Genomic DNA, 23,550 nt, shown 5'->3' on the forward strand with positions numbered 1-23,550 from the left:
TTTAAAAGAGATACTTTAATTGTTAAATGTGAATTCAAGCAATTCTTTATACATTCTTCCTATTGGCCGGTCGTTTATAACAACCAATGGCAATACTAGAAACTCCCTTCTTCTGACTTGGTTCGGCCAATCACGTACGCGAATTAGATTTTTCAATCATTTTCAAATTTGGATTACTTTACGTCTCTCTCTCTCTCTCTCTCTCTCTCTCTCTCTCTCTCTTAATTATTATGCAAAATATATATATATACATATATACACATTAAAAGAATTATTCGAATAAGAAAATATTAAATATAGATTGGGATGATAAAAAAATCTTCTTCTTGGAAAAATGTAGTCTCCTATTTTTTCTAGCTCAACATATCTAAAGTTAGAGACATAATTATGCAGAAATATTGCACTGTTTCATATTTTGAATTATTCGAATATATTTTTGTCATATCTAATTTGATATATTAATATTATAATTAATTAAATTTCTCGATTGTAATCGATTGAAAGGTGGCTAACGTCAGATCTAAGTGAGGGCGCGATTACAAATGCCTGCGTTGTAATAACATTAAGTTGTTACTACTCAATGTGATTGTTCTCTTTGTCAAAGTAGTTTTTCAAATGTGATTAACGCGTAATGAAAATGTCGCGTCTTTTGGAAAAAGTAATCGCAATCGCTCAGCTTGCCGATAGTACGAAAGTAACAGATAAAAAGGTAAAGCAATCTGATGATTGTTATATCTTTTAAAAACAAATATGCAACAAAGGATATACATGATTTTTCTTTATATTTAGAAATGTATTTTACTATTATCGGAACTTTACGAGAGTAAAGAGATAATTAATGAAATAAGTAAATATTCTGAAGAGAACAACAATGCAACTGTCAGTTGGTGGAACATATTTATTATCGTGCACAAATTAATTTTATGCGTAGGTACCACATTTCCTTAATAATTATTTTAATGTATCTGTATCATATACTGTGTTTGGCTTTTTTCTTTCTTTTTTCTCTTTTTTTTTTTTTTTTTCCCCCATTATCAGGAAGCTGACAGACTTGCTACGAAAGATGCGAATAAATCTAATAACGAAAGACGAACCACTTGTGCCGTTTTGTTAAATACGATACGTTATTCTCATGAATCCAGAACGTTGACGTTAAAATGCAATGGTTTAATGCAACGGGTGCTTGAGATATTGCAGAATAGAAAATATTTATCTTATTGCAATACTTATCTGACTATATTAACTACTTACATAATTCCAGTCCGGTTATACCAAATAAATATATCTTCAGAGCAATGGGAGGAATTATTAAGAGCATGTGTCAATTTGTACAACGATGCGTCTATCAACAAGTGTGTTGTAATAGATACCATTCAAATGATAATACAATATGCATATATGTATTCGGATTTATTATTAGAAGTTAAAAAATTATTACCATTTTTAGGTGATACCTCATAATGATTAATAATTCTTCGTAGATTAAAAAATTTTTGTCCCCGTTGTATTTATATATCATTTGTTATTACAGCAAGTATTTTGTCAGATTCTAAAATTCTCGAACAGATGGAAGAGTCTGCTTACAAGCTGACTAATACAATATGTCATCAAATCGCAACTGAAAATAGAATAATGCTTTGTCAATTTAGTGAAGATATTTTGCCAAAAATATTCTATTTGAATAGCTATGATGAAAAATATAAGTTCATGCTGCTATTTGTACAAATTCATCATCCTAAGGGAGTTCATCGAGAATATGATGGAGCGTTTGCTTGTAATTGGTCTACATGGAATAATATACTTCGAAGCATGTATGAAATTATTTTGAAAGATTCTAAGAAAGGGATATTATCCAAACATTTTCTGCAGTTTGCAAGCGAAGGTATTTCTTCATTTATTTATAATAAAATTGTATATATTATGTCACTTAATGAAGAGTTAATCAATTTGTATAATTTTTCCAAAGTATTCAATCAAGTGCTTCAAAATCCTGGTACTATTTGGGGACTGTTTGACAATTCTACTGAACTTTATTCGCAACCAGTCAAACGAAGATGCATTTCCATTAGTAGTCCAGTTGATATGATAGATCATGATGATCTCGAGGAAGCATGGCCTATGATACAAATATTAACAGTACTATTCGCAAAATATCCTAAAAGGGTACAATCGAATGATTTTATATCTCTTTTAAAAATATTGGATGATTACTTAACGCAATCGCCTAAATATGTTAAAGTTATAGACAGTTTATACAACTTGTGTACCGTTCTTATGGAAATAGAACAATTATTTTTGAATGATACAAATTCTGAAGAGATACAACATGCTTCGAATGTGCATTGGTATAACATATGGGATAATCTTTTAAGGTATTTAATTATTGCATTATATTGAATGAGAATCATTTATAATGTTATATATGTAGAATAATAGCTTGGTCTCTTTTGACTTTATCAGACATTTAATATTTATCTTTTTATTGTTTATTTTACAGATCTCTTAATACTAATCAAAGTGAGATCTCTGCGCATAGACTTGCTCAGTGTTTTATAAAATATGGAAAGATGAGAAATACAAATTCACTTTTTGCTTTATATATGTCGCAAACAATCAGATGGTCTCCTAATAGTTTGCAAACATTAATATTATGTTGCGAGCACACGCCTTTACCGGATGATGTACCAATGTTTAATACAACTTTACATTCGTCAATGTTAAATACACGCTCTGTTAAATTACGTTTCATAGAGTGGTTATTAAACACTCCATGGTTTAAAGTTCCTTCGACAATATTCATTGAAAGTTTGTGTAATATATTGATTGGCATCCCAGTGAAATTCTTTCGTGAAAATAATACAACGTTTAAAACATCAGGATTAACTTTACCCGTTCGCGAAAGCTCTTATTTACAGGAATTTCTATACGATCATTCACAATCCTTATCTTATAAAAATATAGAAACGTGTAATTTAGCATTAACATTTCAAATTAATTTACTCGCAAAGGTAAAAACAGAGACTGTCGTTTCGCAACGACATTTGCAAGTGTCGCTTGCTAAAGCAAACGTAAATACAATAGATTTGAAAGATGTTCTTACAATTTTGAAGAAGTATTTGTATGATATTATCGACAAAAAGGATGAAAACAATGATATACGAACGATAGTAATGAAAATTACGCTTGCTGGTAAAGTTGCGACTACCGTGAAAAAAATGAATATACCGATGGAAGATACTGAAATTCACTTTATTATGTCTGCAATAAACGATTGTTTGCAGCATGCTTACAAATTATTAGAGACGATTAAATTGTCCAAAAATAATCATAAATATTTCATCGATATAACTGAAGCGTTTCTCATTTTATACGAAACCTTTTGTCCCGCATATACAGACATGACAAAGATCATTATCTCTTTGTCGACTGCAGATATATTAAGGAATTTATTTGACTTACTTAATATTGAAGATGAGAATAATTTCTCTTATCAGGAAATTCGTCGTTACAACGACAATTTTGATATATTTCAAAGTAAAAATAAACATTCCAATAAAGATGAAATAAATTACAAGAACAATGATATACATAGTCTGAATATTATCAGAATAAAAACTATAAGAACTTTGACATTATTTTGTTGCATGAATACAGGAAAAGAAAGATCAAAAATTCAATTGGATTTAATGAGCAATCTGATGGCCATTGATAATTATGATTTGTCATTTGCAGTGGACTTTAAAATGGCAATGATAGTACTGGAAACATTCACACAATGCGACAAAAAGATACTACATGAAAAGTATAAAGATGCTCCAGTTTCATTTCTATTGGATTTATTTCAAAAATGTAAGGAAGATGAAAAGTATGTACGATATGTACTCAAAGTTCTACCTTATTTTATCGAATATACTGCCAACTATGATTATGATCTAATTTTAATAATGGATAATACCATTTATAATTTTTGTAAGCTTCTTAATAATAAGAAGTTTGGGCCAATCGTGCACATTGATTTCTTGGAATGTCTCGCAAGAATTATTGAAATCAAACCATTATTAATGAGGCATAAACAGTATGCTCAGTATCAGTACAAGTTATGGCTCATTATTGAATATTTATTAACATATATGCAAAATTCTCTTTATATATTACGATTGAAGGCAATTGAATGTATGCAAAAATTATATTTTTCAAAATGTATAGAATATGAAAGGAAGGTTTCCTTTTTCGAGCAATTGAAAAATGCTGCTATTAATTTACTATCCATTGAAAAGAAATGTTATAATAACGAAACCGATGAAATAGAAACTAGAACGGCAAGTGCATTGTTAATATTGGCAACTATTATTTGTACTTCTAGTACACTTCAAAGCAATGCTTTAGTAGCAATATTACAATTAGTCGAGAATAAACGTGTAAAGGTAAAAACGGTCAAAAAGTTATTGCATAGTATAAGAAAGCATCATGTTTTACCCAATGAAGATAATCTGGCTCATATGTTATCGCACTGGTTGAAGGCGTGTCATACCATGCAAACATTTCCATGGGAATTGACTCAATATGAATCTCAAGAAGAATTTTATAAGATACACATTAATATTATAGTGTTCACTGAAATTCAAAATTTCAATGTCACGAATGCAATACAACTTTGTACTTGTGTTGGGTACAATTTCAAAGATGTTTTTGAAAATATATTTCCACAAGTCCTAACATGGTTGCTTTCTTTGATTTGTCAAAGTTGTCAAAAAAATTCTATCGATGCTAAACGCGCGAATGATATGCTTCACGAATTGATGTTAAATCGAGAGAACTTTGAAAGGATCGATACTTTTTCTAATTTGTTTAAAATTAATTTTGACAAAGTTATTGTAAATATTATCATGAGATTGCACGATGAGAAACATTTTCATCAAATGTTTCAATTACAATATAAATTTCCAAATGCTAATCCACCTGTTTTGAATAAAACTGATGTCAACAATTGTCTACAGTATATAGAGGAAAATTTTGTTTCCTCCAAATCATTGCAATATTATTTAGCAACCAAAGGAATAAATAAATTACAGAAAATATTGATGAATCTGGTGAAAAATATTTATGACATGAAATTTACCGAGTACAAATTAAAGGCTTTACATCAGTATATCTATTTTTGCACCATAATGATGGAAGGAACAAAATTTAATCATTTCGATGCAATATCAATATATCTTATCAGAGAAATTAGTTATAGTTTGATACATTTTATCAGAGACAAAATTGTTATACTGTCGGAAATAGCCTGTAAATATTTTCACATATTTCTGAAATACATCTTACCTGAACGACATGCAGAAATTGAAGAAAATTTGAATTATTATGTTACTATATTAGTTCCTGTTGCTCAATTGGAAAAAACGCCTATTGCCATAGAGCTACTCGAGTACTTAATAATTGAACAGAAAGAATTGTTTAGTAATGCAATAGCAAAATTAAATACATTTCCTAATCAGCCAAAATTTCAAAAAATATTGAATGTATATAATTCCCTGAAATATAAAGATAGAAAGAAGGATAATTTGGAGGAAGAAATTCAACACTTTTTAAATGCGACTAATCAAAAGATTGTAAACTGTAATGTGGAAAGCATAGCACATTTAAAGCTTCAATTATCAAACAGACGAGATGAATTGCAAGAGCTGTACAATAAACTTGACAATAGCTCTATCAAAAATTATAATTTATTACATCAATTGATATGTAGATTATTGGAGATCATTAAATCTAATCAAGCCATTTCGATAGAAGCTACAAAGTGTCTGGGACAATTAGGTCCTATTGATCTGGGAACAACGATTCTTTATAATAGAAAAAGTTATCTAAAGGAGAACGCAGACATAAGCAATACGTTAACGTACGAGATAATAACATTACTAACAGAATTTTTAGTTGATAATGAAATCGAACTTCGTATAGCTAGCGCCAATGCATTAGATATGATACTGTCATCTACATGGGGACAAGAAATTTTAGATAAAAAGAACTCCAAAGCAATACGACAGATGTCAATTGATTGTTCAAGATCCCCATTACGTTTGGATTATATACGTCCATTTATACGTGAAGTAAAAAATCTCAACAAGAATAAAATAACCCTTGATACAATTGCTTGTAATAAATACATTAAGAAGGATAATCCTATTTGGATAGAGACGTCAAATATTCCTTATGCTGAATGGATTGTACAAATCACATGCAATATTATTGAATGTTTTTCTGGATATTACCTTGAAGATTTAATACCTGTTTGCAAATTAAGCATAGAAATGTGCGAATTAATACTACCAAGAATCATGTTTCTGATAACGTACATTAATAAAGAATTAGCAATTGCAGTATCTCATTGTATCAACGGATTTTTTTTTTATCATTTCAATGACAAAGATCAGTCTATTCATGGTTTACTTCATTCATCGCAATATGTTCAATTGCACTGTGATCGCAATATAGTATATTTTATGCTGAATTTAGTCAATTTTATTAGGACTCAAGCAGTTGAAAACATTCCTTTAGAATTGGACTTTGTATACATAGCCAAAGCTGCTCAATATTGTTCGGCATATTTTACTGCTATCCTTTATGCAGAACTATCTTGTGAATCATTATTGATAGAACCTCGTGATTTTAGTACAGTTAACAAAATTGATTATGCCTATGAATGTGAGCCTGTATTAGGAAGAATGTTGCAAAATATTCTTAGAGATGCCTCCTCGAAAATTGGTGATCCAGACGCTATTCGCGGTTGTGGCTCTTCACATTTGCAAGATAGTTTCTCTCGCGTTCAACATTACATACAAATGCACGAGTGGGATAAAGTTTTACTTATAAAAGATATAGAACTGTCTTCTGGCAATAAAACAGCTATTGAAGGTAATCCAATATACATATATGTTATATTATATTGTCAAATAATTTTTACTAATCAAAACATTTAATTTTTTTACAGAGATGATCAGTGCATTGCAACAATTAGGATTTCATTATTTATTAGGACATTATATATCTACAATGAGTACGTCTACCAAAGAAATGAGTAATGACATTCAACTGGAATGTGCATGGCGACTTAGTAATTGGGACATATCAATATTTCCACAAATTATGCAATCCCTATGCGAGAACAATATGAAGTTAAAACTATCCGAATCAGACTATTATTTGTATCACTTCTATGCATTAAGATGTTTTCATGAAAAAGATGAGTCGGGTGTAGAAAATGCAATCAAGTGTGCACGAGTGTGCATAATGAAAGCTCTATCTAACATTAATTTGGGTAAGAGATACCATAGCAATATACATATGCATTTTCTTAAATTTTATATTTTATAATTTAACAAATTTATGCTGCAGAGTGTAATAAAGAAATTTATGGGAAATTAACACAACTTCAAATGCTTTCCGAAATAGAAGAACTATGTTCAACAAAACCTGAGGATTATTCTGAAGTTCTGCAAAAGTGGCAGCAATGTGATATCACAAATTTTAACGAGTTTCAATACACTGAGCCAATCTTAACGCAAAGATCTATTATGTATCAAATAAATGATACATTGTGTAATAATTCTATTATCAAAGATGAACTTGTCGGTACGCATATAAAAATCGCTGAAATTGCGCGAAATCAAGGACATCTACAAATAGCTGCACGTGCATTAGGTATGCATAATAAGGCCTATAATAATTATTAATGTTATTAGAAGTGCTCTTCGTATGTCTTATTTTTTTCTTCCTTATTAGGCACCTTAGCAAAACAAAATGAAGTACCTTCAAAATTTATTGATTTGTTGGATTATCAAGAATCTCTATTGGCATGGAAAAGAAATGATTATGAAATCAGTCGATATCTTTTACGTAAATTAATTCATAGAAAATCTATAGATCCGGCTTTGCAAGCCCATGTACTTCGCATTTATGGAAACTGGATGGCTGAAACGAAATCTGAAAATCCTCAGGTAATAATCACGATTATATTCATAAATAAAATTTTATTGTAACAGGTTTTTGTAATTTATAGACCGTCATAGAAAATTATTATCAAGAATCAATAAAAATAAGTAAGTCGATAAAAAGCAAAACGTCTGATGTTATCAGAAATGTACATGACACACAAGTCGCCTTGGCTAGATTTGCGGATGCTCAATTCGAACATGTTAAAATGTATATGAGATCTCCTCAGTTTAAAAGTTTGAAAAAATGTGTAGAATATTCATGCAGTGCTGCTGTCAAATATGACTCAACATTGCAAGATACAGATATTAAAAGAGCAATGATACTTAGTCAAAAACAAAATACGAATGATGCTGCTGAACTACAAAATATTGAAAAGGAGAAAAACAACTATCTTTTAATAGCAGTACGGTATGTATACAACAAATTACTTCTTGAAGTGTTGTGTATGTGACAGACTAAAATTTGACTATTCTCTATATTTTTGTTTTTAGATATTATTTAATAACGTTATGCCAGAGTGAAGATTACAATCTGTTAGTATTTCGATTGATTGCTCTTTGGCTTGAGAATGCGAAGAATAAAGAAGTAAATAAATTACTAGAAGACAATTTAAATAAGATACCATCATATAAATTTTTACCACTTGTGCCACAATTGGCAGCACACATGAACAACGTATCTGATGAATTTTCTGTCAAAATAAATAAAACATTAGAGCGTTGTGCATTGGATCATCCACATCATACGTTACCTGTGCTATTGGCATTGAAAAATTTATATGGTGATTATGAATTCCTTAAGACTAAAAAAAATAAAAAATTAGAAGAAGAGCCCAGAATATTGGGTGCTAAAAGGCTTCTGAAACAATTAACTTCGTCGAAAGTGTCTTGCATTATTCAAGAAATGGAAATATTGTCTCATTCTTTGGTAATGCTAGCTAATTATGAAACTAATGATAAATGTAAACGTAAGTATGTCTTTTTTCAATTTCAAATCGTATTAACCTAAAACTTAAGAATTCATCTTCATTTCTAATTAGCATTTATAATTATATATACAGGTGGTACATCATTTAAAATACCTATTGGTCAGAAAATTTTCAAGATCAAAAATTTTTCCAATATATTTGTACCTACTTTAGCCGTTGATGTTAGATGCAGTGGAAATTACAATGACATAATCAGTATTGTTAAATACTTTGATACTTATGAGAATGTTGGAGGTGTGAATGCTCCCAAAAAGATCATTTGTATTGGTAGTGATGGAATACAAAGAGAACAATTATTGAAGGTTCTACTCAATTATAAAATACACACGTATCTCTAGATTAAACTTAAAAATGTTATTAATAAATTATTCTTACTACAGGGAAAAGATGATTTACGACAAGATGCTGTAATGCAACAAGTTTTTAATGTAATGAATAGACTTTTTGAAATGAGTAAAGAAGCGAAACGACGTAAATTGAAAATTAGAACATACAAGGTAAAATATATATATATATATATATATATATATATATATATATATATATAATTATATTTAATATGAACTTTTATTATATGTATCTATGTATTATTCTTCAGGTAGTACCGTTAACACAAAGATCAGGTATATTAGAATGGTGCCATAATACAATGCCTATTGCGACTATATTAATAGGTAGCGATGGAATTTCTGGTGTTCATAAAAAATATAATCCACATGATTATACTGCATTAATGTGTAGAAAAAAGATGGACGTAAGATTATGGAATATTTCATGTTTACATATACATTTTACTTTTGAAAATAAATAACAATAACGTATACAATTTTAGGAAGTTTCTAAAAAATCAAACGATGTCAAGCTACAACAGTTTTTAGAATGCTGTAGACATATGCGTCCAGCTTTTCATCATTTCTTTATTGAAAAATATCCATCGCCTGAAACGTGGTACGAAAAACGATCAGCTTATACACGCAGGTAAATGACTTCATAATATTACAAAGTTCATATTTATTTAATATTAATAAGATATTATAATCTATTTTTCCAGTATAGCAACAACTTCTATAGCAGGATATATATTAGGTTTAGGAGATAGGCATCTTGGTAATATATTAATGGATCAGATGACTGGAGAAGTGATTCATATAGATTTTGGTAAAAATAATATGCATAATATATTATAATGAAAATACACTATAGAATGGATTGTAGAATTGTAACAGATTGATCCAAATTTTAAACAGGCATAGCATTTGAACAAGGTAAAGTTCTGCCACTACCTGAAACTGTACCATTTCGTCTCACAAGAGACATTGAAGTCGCAATGGGAATCTCAGGTGTCGAAGGTATTATGAGAAGAGGATGTGAGGAAATATTGACAGTATTACGAGATCAAAGACAAATAATTATAACATTGCTTCAAGTACTTCTTTATGACCCTCTTTTTACGTGGGCTATAACTCCTGCAAAAGCATATACTTTTCAAACCGGTAATACAGCAATGTCTTCTGAAGATGATGAAGGTATTAAACGAATTTTATTTCTATAAATATATATTCATTAACTACATCTGTACTAGCAAAATATATTCTTCCAATAATTTTCCTTTTTTCAATAGATCATAGCAAAACGAATAAAACTGCAGAAAGGGCACTCTTAAGGATAGAACAAAAATTGCAAGGTATAGAAGAAGGTTTAGTATTTAGTGTACCTGGGCAAGTCGAACAACTTATACAACAAGCACGTGATCCATTTAATTTGTGTCGTTTATTTTGTGGGTGGCAACCATATCTATAAGTTTTATAAAATTTTATTATTATTTGTTAAAAAAAAAAAAAAAAAAAAAAAAAAAAAAAAACAAAAGAAATTAATATTTTTTTATATATCATAGTATTACAAACATAATTTCATATTTAATTTAGTAAGAAATCTTTACAATAGCGAGTTCACCATCTAATGTTTAATGGGGATTAAGTTAAAGTTTCTAATGAAATATTTTATAATTCATAGTAAAAAACATTATTATTAGTTATTTATAAATCAATAATAAATTAATTGTTATTTCTTCTTATAAAATTTAATGCTTATATTTACATATTTTGTGCTGTACAGTAATAATCATCAGCGTGCATCGAACACGACCACTAAAGTTAGCTATTAAGGAAGAAATATCATTAACATAAAATCTTGCTTTTCTTTAAGTAATAGCAAAAAAGGATACATCGTTTTGTACGCTTTTTGTACATAATTCTGTAGCCACATTCTCTGCATCGAATAGGATCTCTAGGACGAATTTCATTATCATGATGGCATTCTATAAACATAAATTATATTGCCAATATTATAATATAATAATAAATAAATATTTCTGTATTTTTATTTCACTTTCGTAACTAGTAAATAATAAAAACAATCAAGAGAATAATAAAAATTGCATTATGGTAAAAATACTAATTTTTAGGTTAATAATTAAATAATGCTTTTGGCTAATGTTTATGAAGAAGATCAATAAAAAATATATATAAATAAGCATAATGTACCTCCACAAATATACACCATTGCTTGTTTAGGAGTGGATTCAGTTTTACTACTGGATTCCATTTCGAATTATCTCGTTTAGACAGAAGGTAACCTAAAGTTCGATTAAACTGCAGACACCATGTTGTGTTGTATTGTATATAATCGCGATAGTAACACACCTAGCGACTACAACACGTATTAAAATTATTCCTATGATCTCATTGATATATTTTACCAAATTATACCTAACAATAGTTCTTAAGTATATTTATTAAACATATTATTCTTTAATTTAGAGTAAGACTTAGGCCTTTTAATACCTAAATGAACAATATCATTATATATAAATTTTATTATGAGTATATCCCTATAAAAGTGTTATATGAATATGTGAAAACATATTGTTGAAATGTTATAATATTTTTATATGAATTATATTTATAAATATATTTTTAAATAGTAAAATAAAATTATTACATTGATACCGAAAAAATTCAGTTGGATTATTTCAACAGGGTACTTAATGTTGAAGCGACGATACTGAGATCCATCCCCGCCATTTTATTCAACTCATTGCTTCGGTGACGTACTAACCAGCGTTCGTGACAATTTGATTGTGAAGTGTATTCATTTTATTTTTTAATATAAGAGTGTAATATTTATAACGGTAAATAAAATTAAATAGAATAAATAATTAAAAATACATTTATCACTTTTCCAATTTGCCTTAACCGAGTGTAATAGTCATTTTCATTTTGCCCTGTCATTCTCCATTAACCTAATACGTAATATATCATTTATAATTCTTACATTATAATTGTATCGTTATTTCCGTATTTATATTTATTTCAATATGATTATTGTCAAAATAATGATGCAATATTTTTTATGACCGAATAATTTTATTGTTTATACAATTATGGTATTGATTAACCTCACTTTTTATACCGATGAATAGATGAATATACTTCAATTATAAATTAAATTTCTCTTTATAAGTGATACATTTTAACATAGTTTTTAATTAATATTATTTCTTTTCAGATGTTTCTTACACGTTCTGAATATGATCGAGGTGTAAATACATTTTCTCCAGAGGGGAGATTATTTCAGGTTGAATATGCCATTGAGGCCATAAAGCTTGGTTCTACAGCAATTGGAATTGCCACAAATGAAGGTGTAATCCTGGCTGTTGAGAAACGTATAACTTCTCCATTAATGGAACCAACGACAGTGGAAAAAATTGTTGAAATAGATAAGCATATAGGTTGCGCAGCGTCTGGTTTGATGGCTGATTCTAGGACCATGATAGATCGTGCTCGTGTCGAATGCCAAAATCATTGGTTTGTTTACAACGAAAGAATGACAGTGGAATCAACGGCTCAAGCTGTGTCGAACTTAGCCATACAATTTGGAGATAGCGATGACGATGGAAGTGCAATGTCTAGACCTTTTGGGGTAGCAATGTTATTCGCGGGTATAGACGAGAAAGGACCACAATTGTATCATATGGATCCATCGGGAACCTTTGTTCAATTCGATGCGAAGGCTATCGGTTCTGGAAGCGAAGGTGCCCAGCAAAATCTTCAAGAAGTATATCATAAGGTTGGAAATAACTTGTTCATGCACACAAAGTATCAATTTACATTAAGTCTCATTATATTTCTGTTTACTTAACAGTCCATGACATTAAAAGAAGCAACGAAGGCAGCATTGACAATACTGAAGCAAGTTATGGAAGAAAAGTTAAACGACACTAACATCGAGGTGATGACAATGACACCAGGACAACTGTTTCACATGTTTACTAAGGCAGAATTGCAAGAGGTGATTAAAGACATTGCATAAGATACTTAAAGTATATTAACAAATTGTTATGAGTTGAAAGAAATGCATTTATATGCAAGTAATGCTGGAGTTGTATTTACAGTTTATATTTGGTATGTGTGTTTCTATGCTAAGCAAAATTTTCTTATATACTTTTTTTTCTTTTTCGAAAAGATTAATATAAGAGAAGGATCGAATAAGCGTAGTTTTTTTTCTTTACAAAGAAATATTCCACATCATCCATGTTTTCCTACTCCCATTATACATTTTATTTTATTCTAATATTTGATTAATTCGTAATATAAATCGTTCATATTATTTTATCTAGTTGATCGACGATTTACCAACATCGAGAGAAGATTCTATGAAATCCAGATCCGATAGCAGTACTCCTGTCCTTAGACCATCAGTATCCATAAACGAATAATACCATCCTAATTTTGTCTCCAGTATCCTATATCTTTAATAAAATAATAAACGCTTAATATTCAACATCAACGTGTCAATCTGAAACATCTGTTTTCTCAATTGCAAATCTTCGTAAGAATATTATTCTCAAACGAAGAAGAAAGATCTTAGTTATTAAAAAAAAAAAAAAAAAAAAAAAAAAAAAAAAGAAGAAGAAATGTTTCAATACTATATTAAATTTGAGAATGATATTGACGAGTAGAGTTTTATCATGGAGAAAAGTTTTGAGCAAAAACCGATATCCGATATATCCCAGTGAAATTTGGAGAGATGGATTCGCATGAAAGAGAAGAGGTAGAGTAGGTAGGTAGGTAGGTAGATAGATAGGTAGGTAGGTAGGTAGGTAGGTAGTTAGGCGATGTAGGTATAGTTATGCTGTCGCGATGGGTGGTTTGGTTTCGATTAAAAGCGCCTGCTGTGAATGCGCGTATCCGAAATCAATAATTAATTTTGCTCGGTTTGCAAGAGACAAGGGAACTAAAGTGAGCGAGCGAGAGAGAGAGAGAGATATAGATAGATAGAATGGGTTGTGAGGTAGGAGGAAGGTAGAGAAGACGAGTAAAGTGAGAGAGCTCGACGAAAATGGGTGGAAGCATAGTGAACGCTCGGTACGCCGCTGCGATGTCCCGATAAAACGTCCTCCCTTTTTATCCCTTGGCTCCCGGATTATTGGATATTATTCCATTTCGAGCGTTCAATCCCAGTACGATTCGCTCGCTCGGTTTCCCACGGGGGAATCCCTCTCTCACCGGCCATTCATCGTGGTAGACTCTCTTAAAATACGTACATATCTCCTGTAACTCTCTGTCATTCTCTGTTGAAAACGTGTCATGCGCACTAAACTTCTAGTCTGGTATTACTGTCAGAAATGAATCGACCGTCATGCGAAGTATATACACGTGAGAAATTTTACAGAAAATATAGTCAAATATGAATTAGAGTTTATAAGAATTTCATGTTAAAATGATGAAACCGATAAAGATGATAGATAGTAAAAAGATATTTCGACTATTAATTAAAACTTTCATTTTGTATCTTTAAAAATGAAACTTAGAAGAGGAGAAGACGAAGAAGAATAGATGATCAAAGAAAAGCTTCCTTATATCTATTTATCTCTCTCTTTCTCTCTCTCTCTCTCTCTCTCTCTCTCTCTCTCTCTCTCTCTCTCTCTTATAACTAGCATAGACGGAAGGAAGGAAATGGAGAAGGTCGAACTCTCTGGTAGAAGGACTCTGTAATTAACTGCGACGAGGAGAGAAGGGGGGAAGGCAGGGAGGATAGTCCCATTTGAGTCTCTGAGAATCCCTAGGGAGCTAACCCTGTCATATCAGACGCCAAACACTCAACCTCACACCCGATCCTGGAGCAGCAACGCCGTTACCCCGACCCGAATCCATCCTTGCCCGACCTCCTCTCCATTGCGTTCAACTTTCGCTACGATAATTGCCTTCGCTTCACGCCACTGACACCACCACCATTTATCGACTTGGATAAGGACGTTAAGCTTCTCACCACCCTCTTCATCTTTCTTTCTCTTCCTCTTCCTCTCTCTCTCTCTCTCTCTCTCTCTCTCTCTCTCGCCCCTCTCTCTCTCTTATTATCTCTCAGATCTATCTATCTTTTTCTTTCTTTCAATGCGTCCCTTATCAGTCAAATTACTAAAAGTTTGATCTTTTTAACCAAGCGAAAGCTAAAATCATCTATTATTGATTTCTTAATAAGAATATCGAACAGGAACGTCTTAGTTGGGAAACAAGCGTGATTCGAGACGATTAGAAAAGGGAGAGTTAAAGCGAGCAATGTCGTTTACGATCGCAATTAAGACCGTTATCTGTCTTTTATTGCGACAACGTTCAAGAGGCGCAAAACGATCTGGACAATTTTGAACATGCCATTACTACCTTGCTTTCACTATGGATCGAGTCATTGACTTACTATACTCATGTCGGAAACACATTGAATTATTCTTTTTTTGGAGTCATTAACTAAAAGTTAAACAACTCTTAAATGCACACACGTGACGTATTAACGTCAATAGTATTAGCTACATATGTTGATTATATTATAATAACTATATCTACTATGATATATTAAATATATTTTATATTAATAGCTGATATTATTATTAATATTATTAGCTTAATAGATAGACATTAGTTAATGGATAGTTTTGTGATAATATCTATTTATATAAATAAAATTCAAAGGATAAAACTTAAACGAGAAAGTTTCTTCCTAGTTATTACAGAGACTCGATGTAGAAAAGCGGAAGCGAACGATATACCGAGAACGAGCTAGGAAAGAGTTCGCACACGGCCATAATTCACGCATGGTGGAATCGTCGCGATTTTTTTTACTTTCACGAAAGAGTTCATTCGCTTCTGCTACTAATGGATGCCGTTTTGAAAAAATACATCGTTTTCCAACGACGAGTTACAAGACGTAAGAAGAAATTAATTAATTCGATAATTTAGCGGGAAAGTCGATTCCTTAATCGAGAATCGTCTTTACCTTTCATTCTCGTAAGTCTATCTTCTATCTTCTATTACGTCAAAATATTACTTATGACAATTATTGACCCTCTATAATATCATGTAACGCTCATACGTGTGTCTATATATTATTGTATTATAGAGTGTATCGACATAAACCAAATAATGACGTTCTTTTCATTTTGTAATTTTTGATTTTTGATGATATACTTCTTTTAACACATTACCGTCGTACATGTATACATGTGCTGTTAATTATATCAGTTCATATTATAAACTTAGTTCAAATAAAAGATCCATAAAAATTGGATTTATCAAACAATAATCAGACGTTAGGTCAGTATTAGACAAATGATATAGGGCACATTTATAATTTATCTTAACGATTTTCAAACTAATATTTCACTTGTTAATTTCAATTAAATTTAATTCTAAAGATGTATTATATAGTTACAAATACGATCATTAAATCTGAATAGAAACGTAAAAGAACAATTTTTATCAATTGAATTTACAATTCCGAAGATGAATTATATAGTTACAAATTACGATCATTAGATATGAATAGAAACATAAAGATATGTTACTAGTCTGTACGAAGTGTTAAACGTTCTAAATAAGTCTTACAATCACTTTTCAAGCGATGAAATACATACATATAAATCATCGATCTACTTTCACTCATATATTATAAAAATATAACGATTTGCATGTTTCGACAAAAGGAAATCGACGAGGAGATGCGATCTTACGTTCCAGTTTGTTCATAGTTATAGTTGATGCATATATTATGTACGAGCATTCGAGTATGACTCGTCGAATACGTGTATTTATGTATGTATATATGTGAATGTGTGCATAGATGCTGTTGCTATTTTTTCGATAGAGGAGAAAGTGATACTTTCTTCGGCTCCACTCGTCTGCCTTGAAACATCTTTTCAACTCCAACTCGAAAGTTCGATTTATCTTTGTGCCGGAAGTTCCATCATTTTTTTTATTATTAATATTACTACTATTGTTGTTGTTGTTGTTGTTGTTGTTGTTGTTATTATTATTATTGTTATTATTATTATATAATTTATATCATAATTTTCGTTGAAGGGAAGTATCAAGTATAAAAAATAACATGAAGACATCAACGTAGATAAAATATTTATTAAAATGTTCGATATACAAAATATATTCAAGCCTCTCTAATTTTTCTCTATGTTGGTTTCATTAGATGTTATATCGTTCATTTATTTCGTATATAAAGCATACTTCATAGTAAGTATTTTGTCCCTTATTATTCGACGGATTGAGTGATTTATTTATTCTTTGGAACATTGAATCCATATTGAATTCTCCAGTTTTTTTCTTTTTTTTTTTTTTTTTTCTTTTTGTTTTTGTTTTCGAAGGAATTCTTGGGTATAATTCTTTGAAGAAATGTGGATAGTAAAGTTAAGGAGAATAATGAAAATAAAGTTCAGCCATGATGAGAGGAGTAATCGTAATTACCATAACCTCCCGAATGACCTTGATAACCTTCTGAACCATCATATCCTCCCCCTGATTCCTCTTTAACATGAACAGGTACAGGAACTGGAACTTTAACGGGATAAGGTACTTCCTTTTCAACGGGATAAGGTACCTCCTTTTCAACGACATACGGTTTGTCAACCGGAACTTTGACTGGATAAGGTACAGGTTTCTCGACAGGTACAGGTACAGGTTTATTAACAGGATAAGGTTGAGGTACTGGTACTTTGACTGGTACAGGATAAGGTTTTTCAACGGTAACAGGATACGGTTTATCAACAGGCACTTTAACTTCATAGGGCACAGGCTTTTCAACAGGTACAGGGTAAGGTTTTTCAACGTGTACTGGATAAGGTTTAGGTACTGGAACTGGATAAGGCTTATCAACAGGTACTTTGACTTCGTATGGGACTGGCTTTTCAACCGGATAGGGCTGTGGTACCGGTATCTTTACTTTTACTGGGAAAGGTACATGTTTTTCAACGGTATAGGGCTGTGGTACTGGTATCTTGACAGGTACTGGAATATGTTTTTCTACGGTATAAGGTTGTGGTACATAAACCTTCACTTCGTAGGGCTTATCCACTGGTACCTTCACTTCGTATGGAACCTTTTTCTCCACGGTATATGGCTGAGGTACATGTACTGGTACCTTAACAAAGACTTTCACTGGATAAGGGACATGTTTCTCAACGGTATAGGGCTGTGGTACACCGACCTTCACCTCGTAAGGCACGTGTTTCTCAACCACATAAGGCACATGCTTCGTTACTTCGTAAGGTACCGGTACTTTCTTCACCACCGTTACTGTTTTCACCTGCTCGTGCTGATCATAGGATCCACCACCACCTCCATCGCCACCACCTCCACCACCAAGGTCACCGTAGCTATGCACCAGGCCACGTTTTTCTGTCTTCTTTTCGGCTCCCGTTAAATCTTCCGATGGCTCCGATTCTTTAGATTCTATTGACACTTTTTTCCCTTTTTCCTCGGTACATTTTGCCGATACGACTAACGTCGCTAAGACAATAGCCAGCTGACAGAAGACAAAAGATATATATACATATATACATATATATATATATATCGATAAGTATATCGATAGGTCTAGGATTAGACTCGACAAATGTAGTTTCCTTCCTTACCTTCAAATTCATTCTCGATTTCGCACGTCTTTTAACGTGAACCACCACCGACTGAACCGCTTCGTTTTCTAAACTCTGCCTTATATACTACAGTCTATGCGTCGGTACAATGCCTTAAAACTTTCCCTGTGCACAACCTAGTCGTTCGATCGCGTTACGTTCGCTCGTCTTATTTTGTATGTATTTGCAAAAAGTGCTACGCGGTGAAACCGGAAGCATCCGCACGCATCGATTATCGCTCTTACGTATTTCGTCATTTAGAAATTTATCCGAAATATTCAACAAATCTTTATAAAAATCATTAGATCATGTATATTCCTTATAATATCTTTCATAACTTTTTGTTTGACGATTGGTAAATATAATTTTATTGTTTAACAAAAGTATTTAGAAATTAGAAATCTTCATATTTAGAAAACTCGTAAATTTTTCCTCTTAAAATTTATCATACTTCTTATATTAGACTTTACTATAATTAGAAAATATATTTCTAATCTTCTAAAAAGAAAGTATATATAATATATATATATATATATATATATATATATATATATATATATAAAATCATGACAGTATTCCACGTTTTAAGAGAAGGATTAATCTACTCTTTCTATTCGAATCGATATAAAAAGTATTTGTTCAAATCTATCTATACACTGATCATGTGATAGATTTATAATAGTTTCGATTTTGTCGCGTGATGAGAAAAAAAAACCAAAACAAAGCAAAAAAGAAAAGAAAGAAAGAAATGGATACGGATAGCAGTAGTAGCAGCAGTACGGCCATAATTGCTACAGAAATGCAGAAATCCGAGTAAAATGGTGAATACGTAGTACTTGTTCGCATGTCGAATAGCTAATGCTGTATGTTAATACGGTCGCATGAGCGGAACCCATTTTGATCTTAGCTAAAGATAACTCGTAATTTTCGAGCTATTAATCGTTGCTCGAGCATCCGAATGCAATGAAGTTCGATCCGTTTGTCCTTCGTCCTTCTCGTTACGCTTTTTTCTCACACAAGGAGATTTTTCTCATATATTTTCATTTTCAATTTAGACAATTTTCTTTAATATCAAAACAGATTTTGCTATAATCGTCTATAATGGCATGCAATTTCAAAGTTTTACGTGTATCTATGTACTTTCATTTAATTTTGAAAAATTTGTACTACAAATTGCATATCATATAATTTTGTTTTATATTTGTTTTCTTTTTTTCTGACAGGATTCTTCGATAAAGTCGATTTTACCACAATTATAAGTTTACGGTGCATTTAGTTGCACTCTCGTGATGAAAAGCACGAACGAGAAGCAAATGCATCTCTCACATACTTGCTTTACAATAAATATAATCCTGATAATAATCGAAAGAATGTATTATTATAACACATGTATAGTATAAATCTCGAAAGGAAAGTGAGAATTAAGTTTTTAACATCCAATGGTATTTACGCGTTTTACGAGTCAATGATCGTAGCGTTATAGGACGTAAAAAGTGCAGAAATATGTATATAAGAATCACAATTGAGTTAGTATCTTTATTTCGAGGATTAAACCGACATTTTTTATAATTACGTATCAGTCAAATTTCACATTTAATCGATATGATATAAAACAATTGTATATAATGAAAAAATGATAAAATAAAATATCAGGTATCAGAGAAAAGTGAAAGGTAATTAAAATAACTTTCGGCAGAACTTTGTTAACATACCGAATCGAATGAATCCCTCTAAGAGTTAAATAATGTTATAGTTGCATGAACATCATGCATTTTACAAGGAAAAGTAATCGCTTCAGTTCCTTCAGACAGTTTGATGTACTCTCGCTCTCAACCTTATTAATCATCCCTTCTTTTGATTATTTACTTTTAATTCCGTAAAAAAGTCAAGAATATTTGTATATCAATGAGCCAACAGCACACCTCTAGGACTATAAAATTATTATTATATTATTTTATATTATTATTATTTATATTATTTTATTATAGATCTATTTTACAATTACCGACAAGTTTTAATTATTAGAGTAACGTTCAACCGAAACCTATTTTTACTTATTTATTGTTGTAAAATTAAATAAATTAAAAACACTAACGAATAAAATTGTTATTTTCGAATTAACAAATAGTTTGTGCTAGTTCTAGTATTTTTTCTCTCATTGGAAGATCGCAGGTGCAAGAGTTGTTACGAAAACAAAAAAAAAAAAAAGAAAAAAAAAGAAAAAAAAAAGAAAAGAAAAGAAAGAAAAAAGCATAAAAAAAAGAAAAGAATTCAGCAAAACGTTTTCTTCTCTTTCCGTATGGCAACTAATGCGTCGTTGATGGCAGTCGATGCCCGTCGGGTAAGAGTCGGGCCCTTCAGCCTTTTAAAAACGACCGACCATGGAAGATTATGTAACTTTAATTGCGTTCTAACTACCGTGCAACGATCGAAGGCTACGACCTGTGCTTTTCGAGGCAAGCTTCATCAAGAATCGTTCCTGTTGCGAGCGGTATGCTCGCTCGTGCGTTTAATAAGTTATGTGACGCCGCGTCATTTCAAAAGATCTCGCCATCGTTAAGGCCTTTATAAATTTACGTATAACATTCCTATAATTTATTTGTTATCTATTTCATTTTCTTTCTTCATCTTCAAATTTCTTATTAGTTTGTATTTGGAGGTTATTGTTAAGTATCTGGTTGGGTATCAAATGTTTAGCGTAATTCAAATTACGATAATTAACGTTTTAGCTTTTAATCGTTATAGTGACGCAGTTAATATTTTTGAAATTTATATATTTTTTTAAGTATAAGTTATATACTTAGTATAGTATATTTTTATATTGGCATTTATATAAATATATATATAAGTTTTCTATTACTATTACTACATATCGTAAGTTATACTGTAAGTTTCACATTATATAATTTGTCTTTTATAAACATTAACAAACATTCATTTTATTTCGATCTTAACAAAAATTGCATTATAGAGGATTAACAAGTCTAACAAGGGTAATAAAAAAATACTGACAATTCTGATCCAATATTTCCTAGATCATTAAAATAATGTTTCCTAATCATGATACACATATAAAATCGATTAGACTAAACTACATTATTTTCCGATCGATTTCTCTGGTATAGAAACAGTACGTGATATTCATTGTAGCTAAGAGAATAATGTTGCTACTTTCATCTAACGCTATCGAATGTAGAGTGGAAGGAGAAGAAATAGAGAAGAGGAGAGGGAGAGGGAGAGAGAGAGAGAGAGAGAAAATATAGGAGAAATAGGAAACGTCGCGTATGTACACATATACATATGTATATACATATATATACACGTATGTACATATAAACGATGCATAAACATCGAAGAGAAATCTTCGTAGCGTTCTCCTGTTAATATCGTGCGTGTAATCTCCGAACGAAAATTACATCCTGGAAAATAGAACGCGAACTGACGAATTAATTACAGACATTCCTTCGATGCTTTGTATCCATGTTGAAATTTATTCTACCATGGAATAGAACAAAAAAAATCTGTGATCGTTAGATTTATTCTACAGATAATACAACAATTTTTAAAAGAAAATTCCTTCCTCCAATAAGATAAACGCTTAATTGAATCCTCCTTTTGTTTCTACCTAAAAAGAACAAATATACATTTTTATATTTACTAACTTTGATTTAACGATTAGGCTAAAATTTACATTTCAACGAAGGGAGAAATCGTGAAGTATAGATTTCGTAGCGAGTGTGTGCGTGTGAAAGTGGGGGTGAGGGAGGGAGGGAGGGGGAGAGAGAGAGAGAGAGAGAGAGATGGTCCTGTTATTTGTTGAAGACACAATTATCGGGTCCGGGAGTACATGTAATTTGAGTCGTATTACGCGCACGTCGACAACGTGTCGCGATTATGTTCGAACCTCGGCACTCCTCGACGTCGTGTCGGCGAGCTCTCACCGATATCGACGGCGACATCAAGCAGTAGAGCTTCTGCTCCCGCGACCAACCCGATAGCCAATTACGAGCTACATGACAATCCCCTCTCTCCCCCTTCTCTCTCTCTCTCTCTCTCTCTCCCTGTTGCACTCACTCTCTTACGTCACTCCATGAAGAAATAAGATCCAAGAGTAATTTACTAAATGCGACGACAAATGCATTTTTTTCCGATCATGCATATATCGTCCTTTCAAAATCGTTATGTTAATAATTTATACTTGTGCAATCATAATCGTTAATTTTTTTTATTTTTTGTTGCAAAATTACTGATTCTTCGTACAAAAACGATTAACGATAAATGATCAGCAATTCAACGATAATTTTTTCTTTACGAGAGACTCTCGAATTTGTCGAAATATTTGTACAGAAAATGTGTGATTAATCAAAGCACACACATACATACATACATATATATATATATATATATATAAATAAAGAAACTCGGAGAAGATCCTCGGAGCAGAGCAGCTGCTAACGGAATTGCATTCGGATCACGCGTCTGAATCCGATTAGAGCAATTAAATTGGTAGACGTGATGGTAACCTCGTAATTTAGTTCTCCGAAGATACCAAGGTTCGTTGAAATATACTTTGTTCCAATTGTATTTTAGTTAA

General features: G+C 31.4%; 4 protein-coding genes across 7 annotated transcripts; 2 read left to right on the plus strand and 2 right to left on the minus strand.

Moving 5' to 3' along the window:
* The first annotated feature begins 427 nt into the window (after positions 1–427).
* On the plus strand, positions 428–10,880 carry LOC124956012 (serine-protein kinase ATM). 3 transcript variants are annotated; one of them, XM_047511333.1, is made up of 18 exons: positions 428–709; positions 790–927; positions 1,039–1,447; positions 1,532–1,882; positions 1,967–2,372; positions 2,498–6,915; positions 6,992–7,318; positions 7,453–7,701; positions 7,783–7,997; positions 8,060–8,403; positions 8,487–8,962; positions 9,056–9,285; positions 9,364–9,480; positions 9,582–9,737; positions 9,816–9,961; positions 10,035–10,141; positions 10,231–10,509; positions 10,605–10,880. In XM_047511333.1, exons 1-18 carry the CDS (start codon positions 632–634, stop codon positions 10,781–10,783), a joined length of 8,625 nt encoding a protein of 2,874 aa, XP_047367289.1. In that variant the 5' UTR covers positions 428–631; the 3' UTR covers positions 10,784–10,880. The 3 variants fall into 3 exon arrangements, with proteins under 3 accessions (XP_047367289.1, XP_047367288.1, XP_047367290.1); XM_047511332.1 differs by having other exon boundaries at positions 430–709; positions 7,396–7,701; XM_047511334.1 differs by having other exon boundaries at positions 432–709; positions 1,262–1,447; positions 7,396–7,701.
* LOC124956014 (DNA-directed RNA polymerases I, II, and III subunit RPABC4) lies at positions 9,546–11,683 on the minus strand. Of its 2 annotated transcripts, XM_047511337.1 has the most exons (4): positions 11,527–11,683; positions 11,208–11,300; positions 11,081–11,130; positions 9,546–10,777 (listed from the first exon to the last, which is right to left on the minus strand). In XM_047511337.1, the coding sequence occupies exons 1-3, from the start codon at positions 11,585–11,587 to the stop codon at positions 11,108–11,110; spliced, it is 177 nt and encodes a 58-aa protein (XP_047367293.1). In that variant the 5' UTR covers positions 11,588–11,683; the 3' UTR covers positions 9,546–10,777; positions 11,081–11,107. The 2 variants fall into 2 exon arrangements, with proteins under 2 accessions (XP_047367293.1, XP_047367292.1); XM_047511336.1 differs by lacking the exon at positions 9,546–10,777 and having other exon boundaries at positions 10,849–11,130.
* Positions 11,684–12,026: 343 nt separating this feature from the next.
* Positions 12,027–13,534, plus strand: LOC124956013 (proteasome subunit alpha type-5). Its single transcript, XM_047511335.1, has 3 exons — positions 12,027–12,173; positions 12,551–13,111; positions 13,187–13,534. The coding sequence occupies exons 2-3, from the start codon at positions 12,551–12,553 to the stop codon at positions 13,352–13,354; spliced, it is 729 nt and encodes a 242-aa protein (XP_047367291.1). The 5' UTR covers positions 12,027–12,173; the 3' UTR covers positions 13,355–13,534.
* Positions 13,535–17,404: 3,870 nt separating this feature from the next.
* On the minus strand, positions 17,405–19,356 carry LOC124956077 (proline-rich protein 4). The gene is made up of 2 exons (XM_047511447.1): positions 18,957–19,356; positions 17,405–18,847 (listed from the first exon to the last, which is right to left on the minus strand). The coding sequence occupies exons 1-2, from the start codon at positions 18,966–18,968 to the stop codon at positions 17,759–17,761; spliced, it is 1,101 nt and encodes a 366-aa protein (XP_047367403.1). The 5' UTR covers positions 18,969–19,356; the 3' UTR covers positions 17,405–17,758.
* Between the last annotated feature and the right edge of the window lie 4,194 nt (positions 19,357–23,550).

The sequence above is a fragment of the Vespa velutina genome, chromosome 20 (assembly GCF_912470025.1).
Source record: "Vespa velutina chromosome 20, iVesVel2.1, whole genome shotgun sequence".
Taxonomy (NCBI): domain Eukaryota; kingdom Metazoa; phylum Arthropoda; class Insecta; order Hymenoptera; family Vespidae; genus Vespa; species Vespa velutina.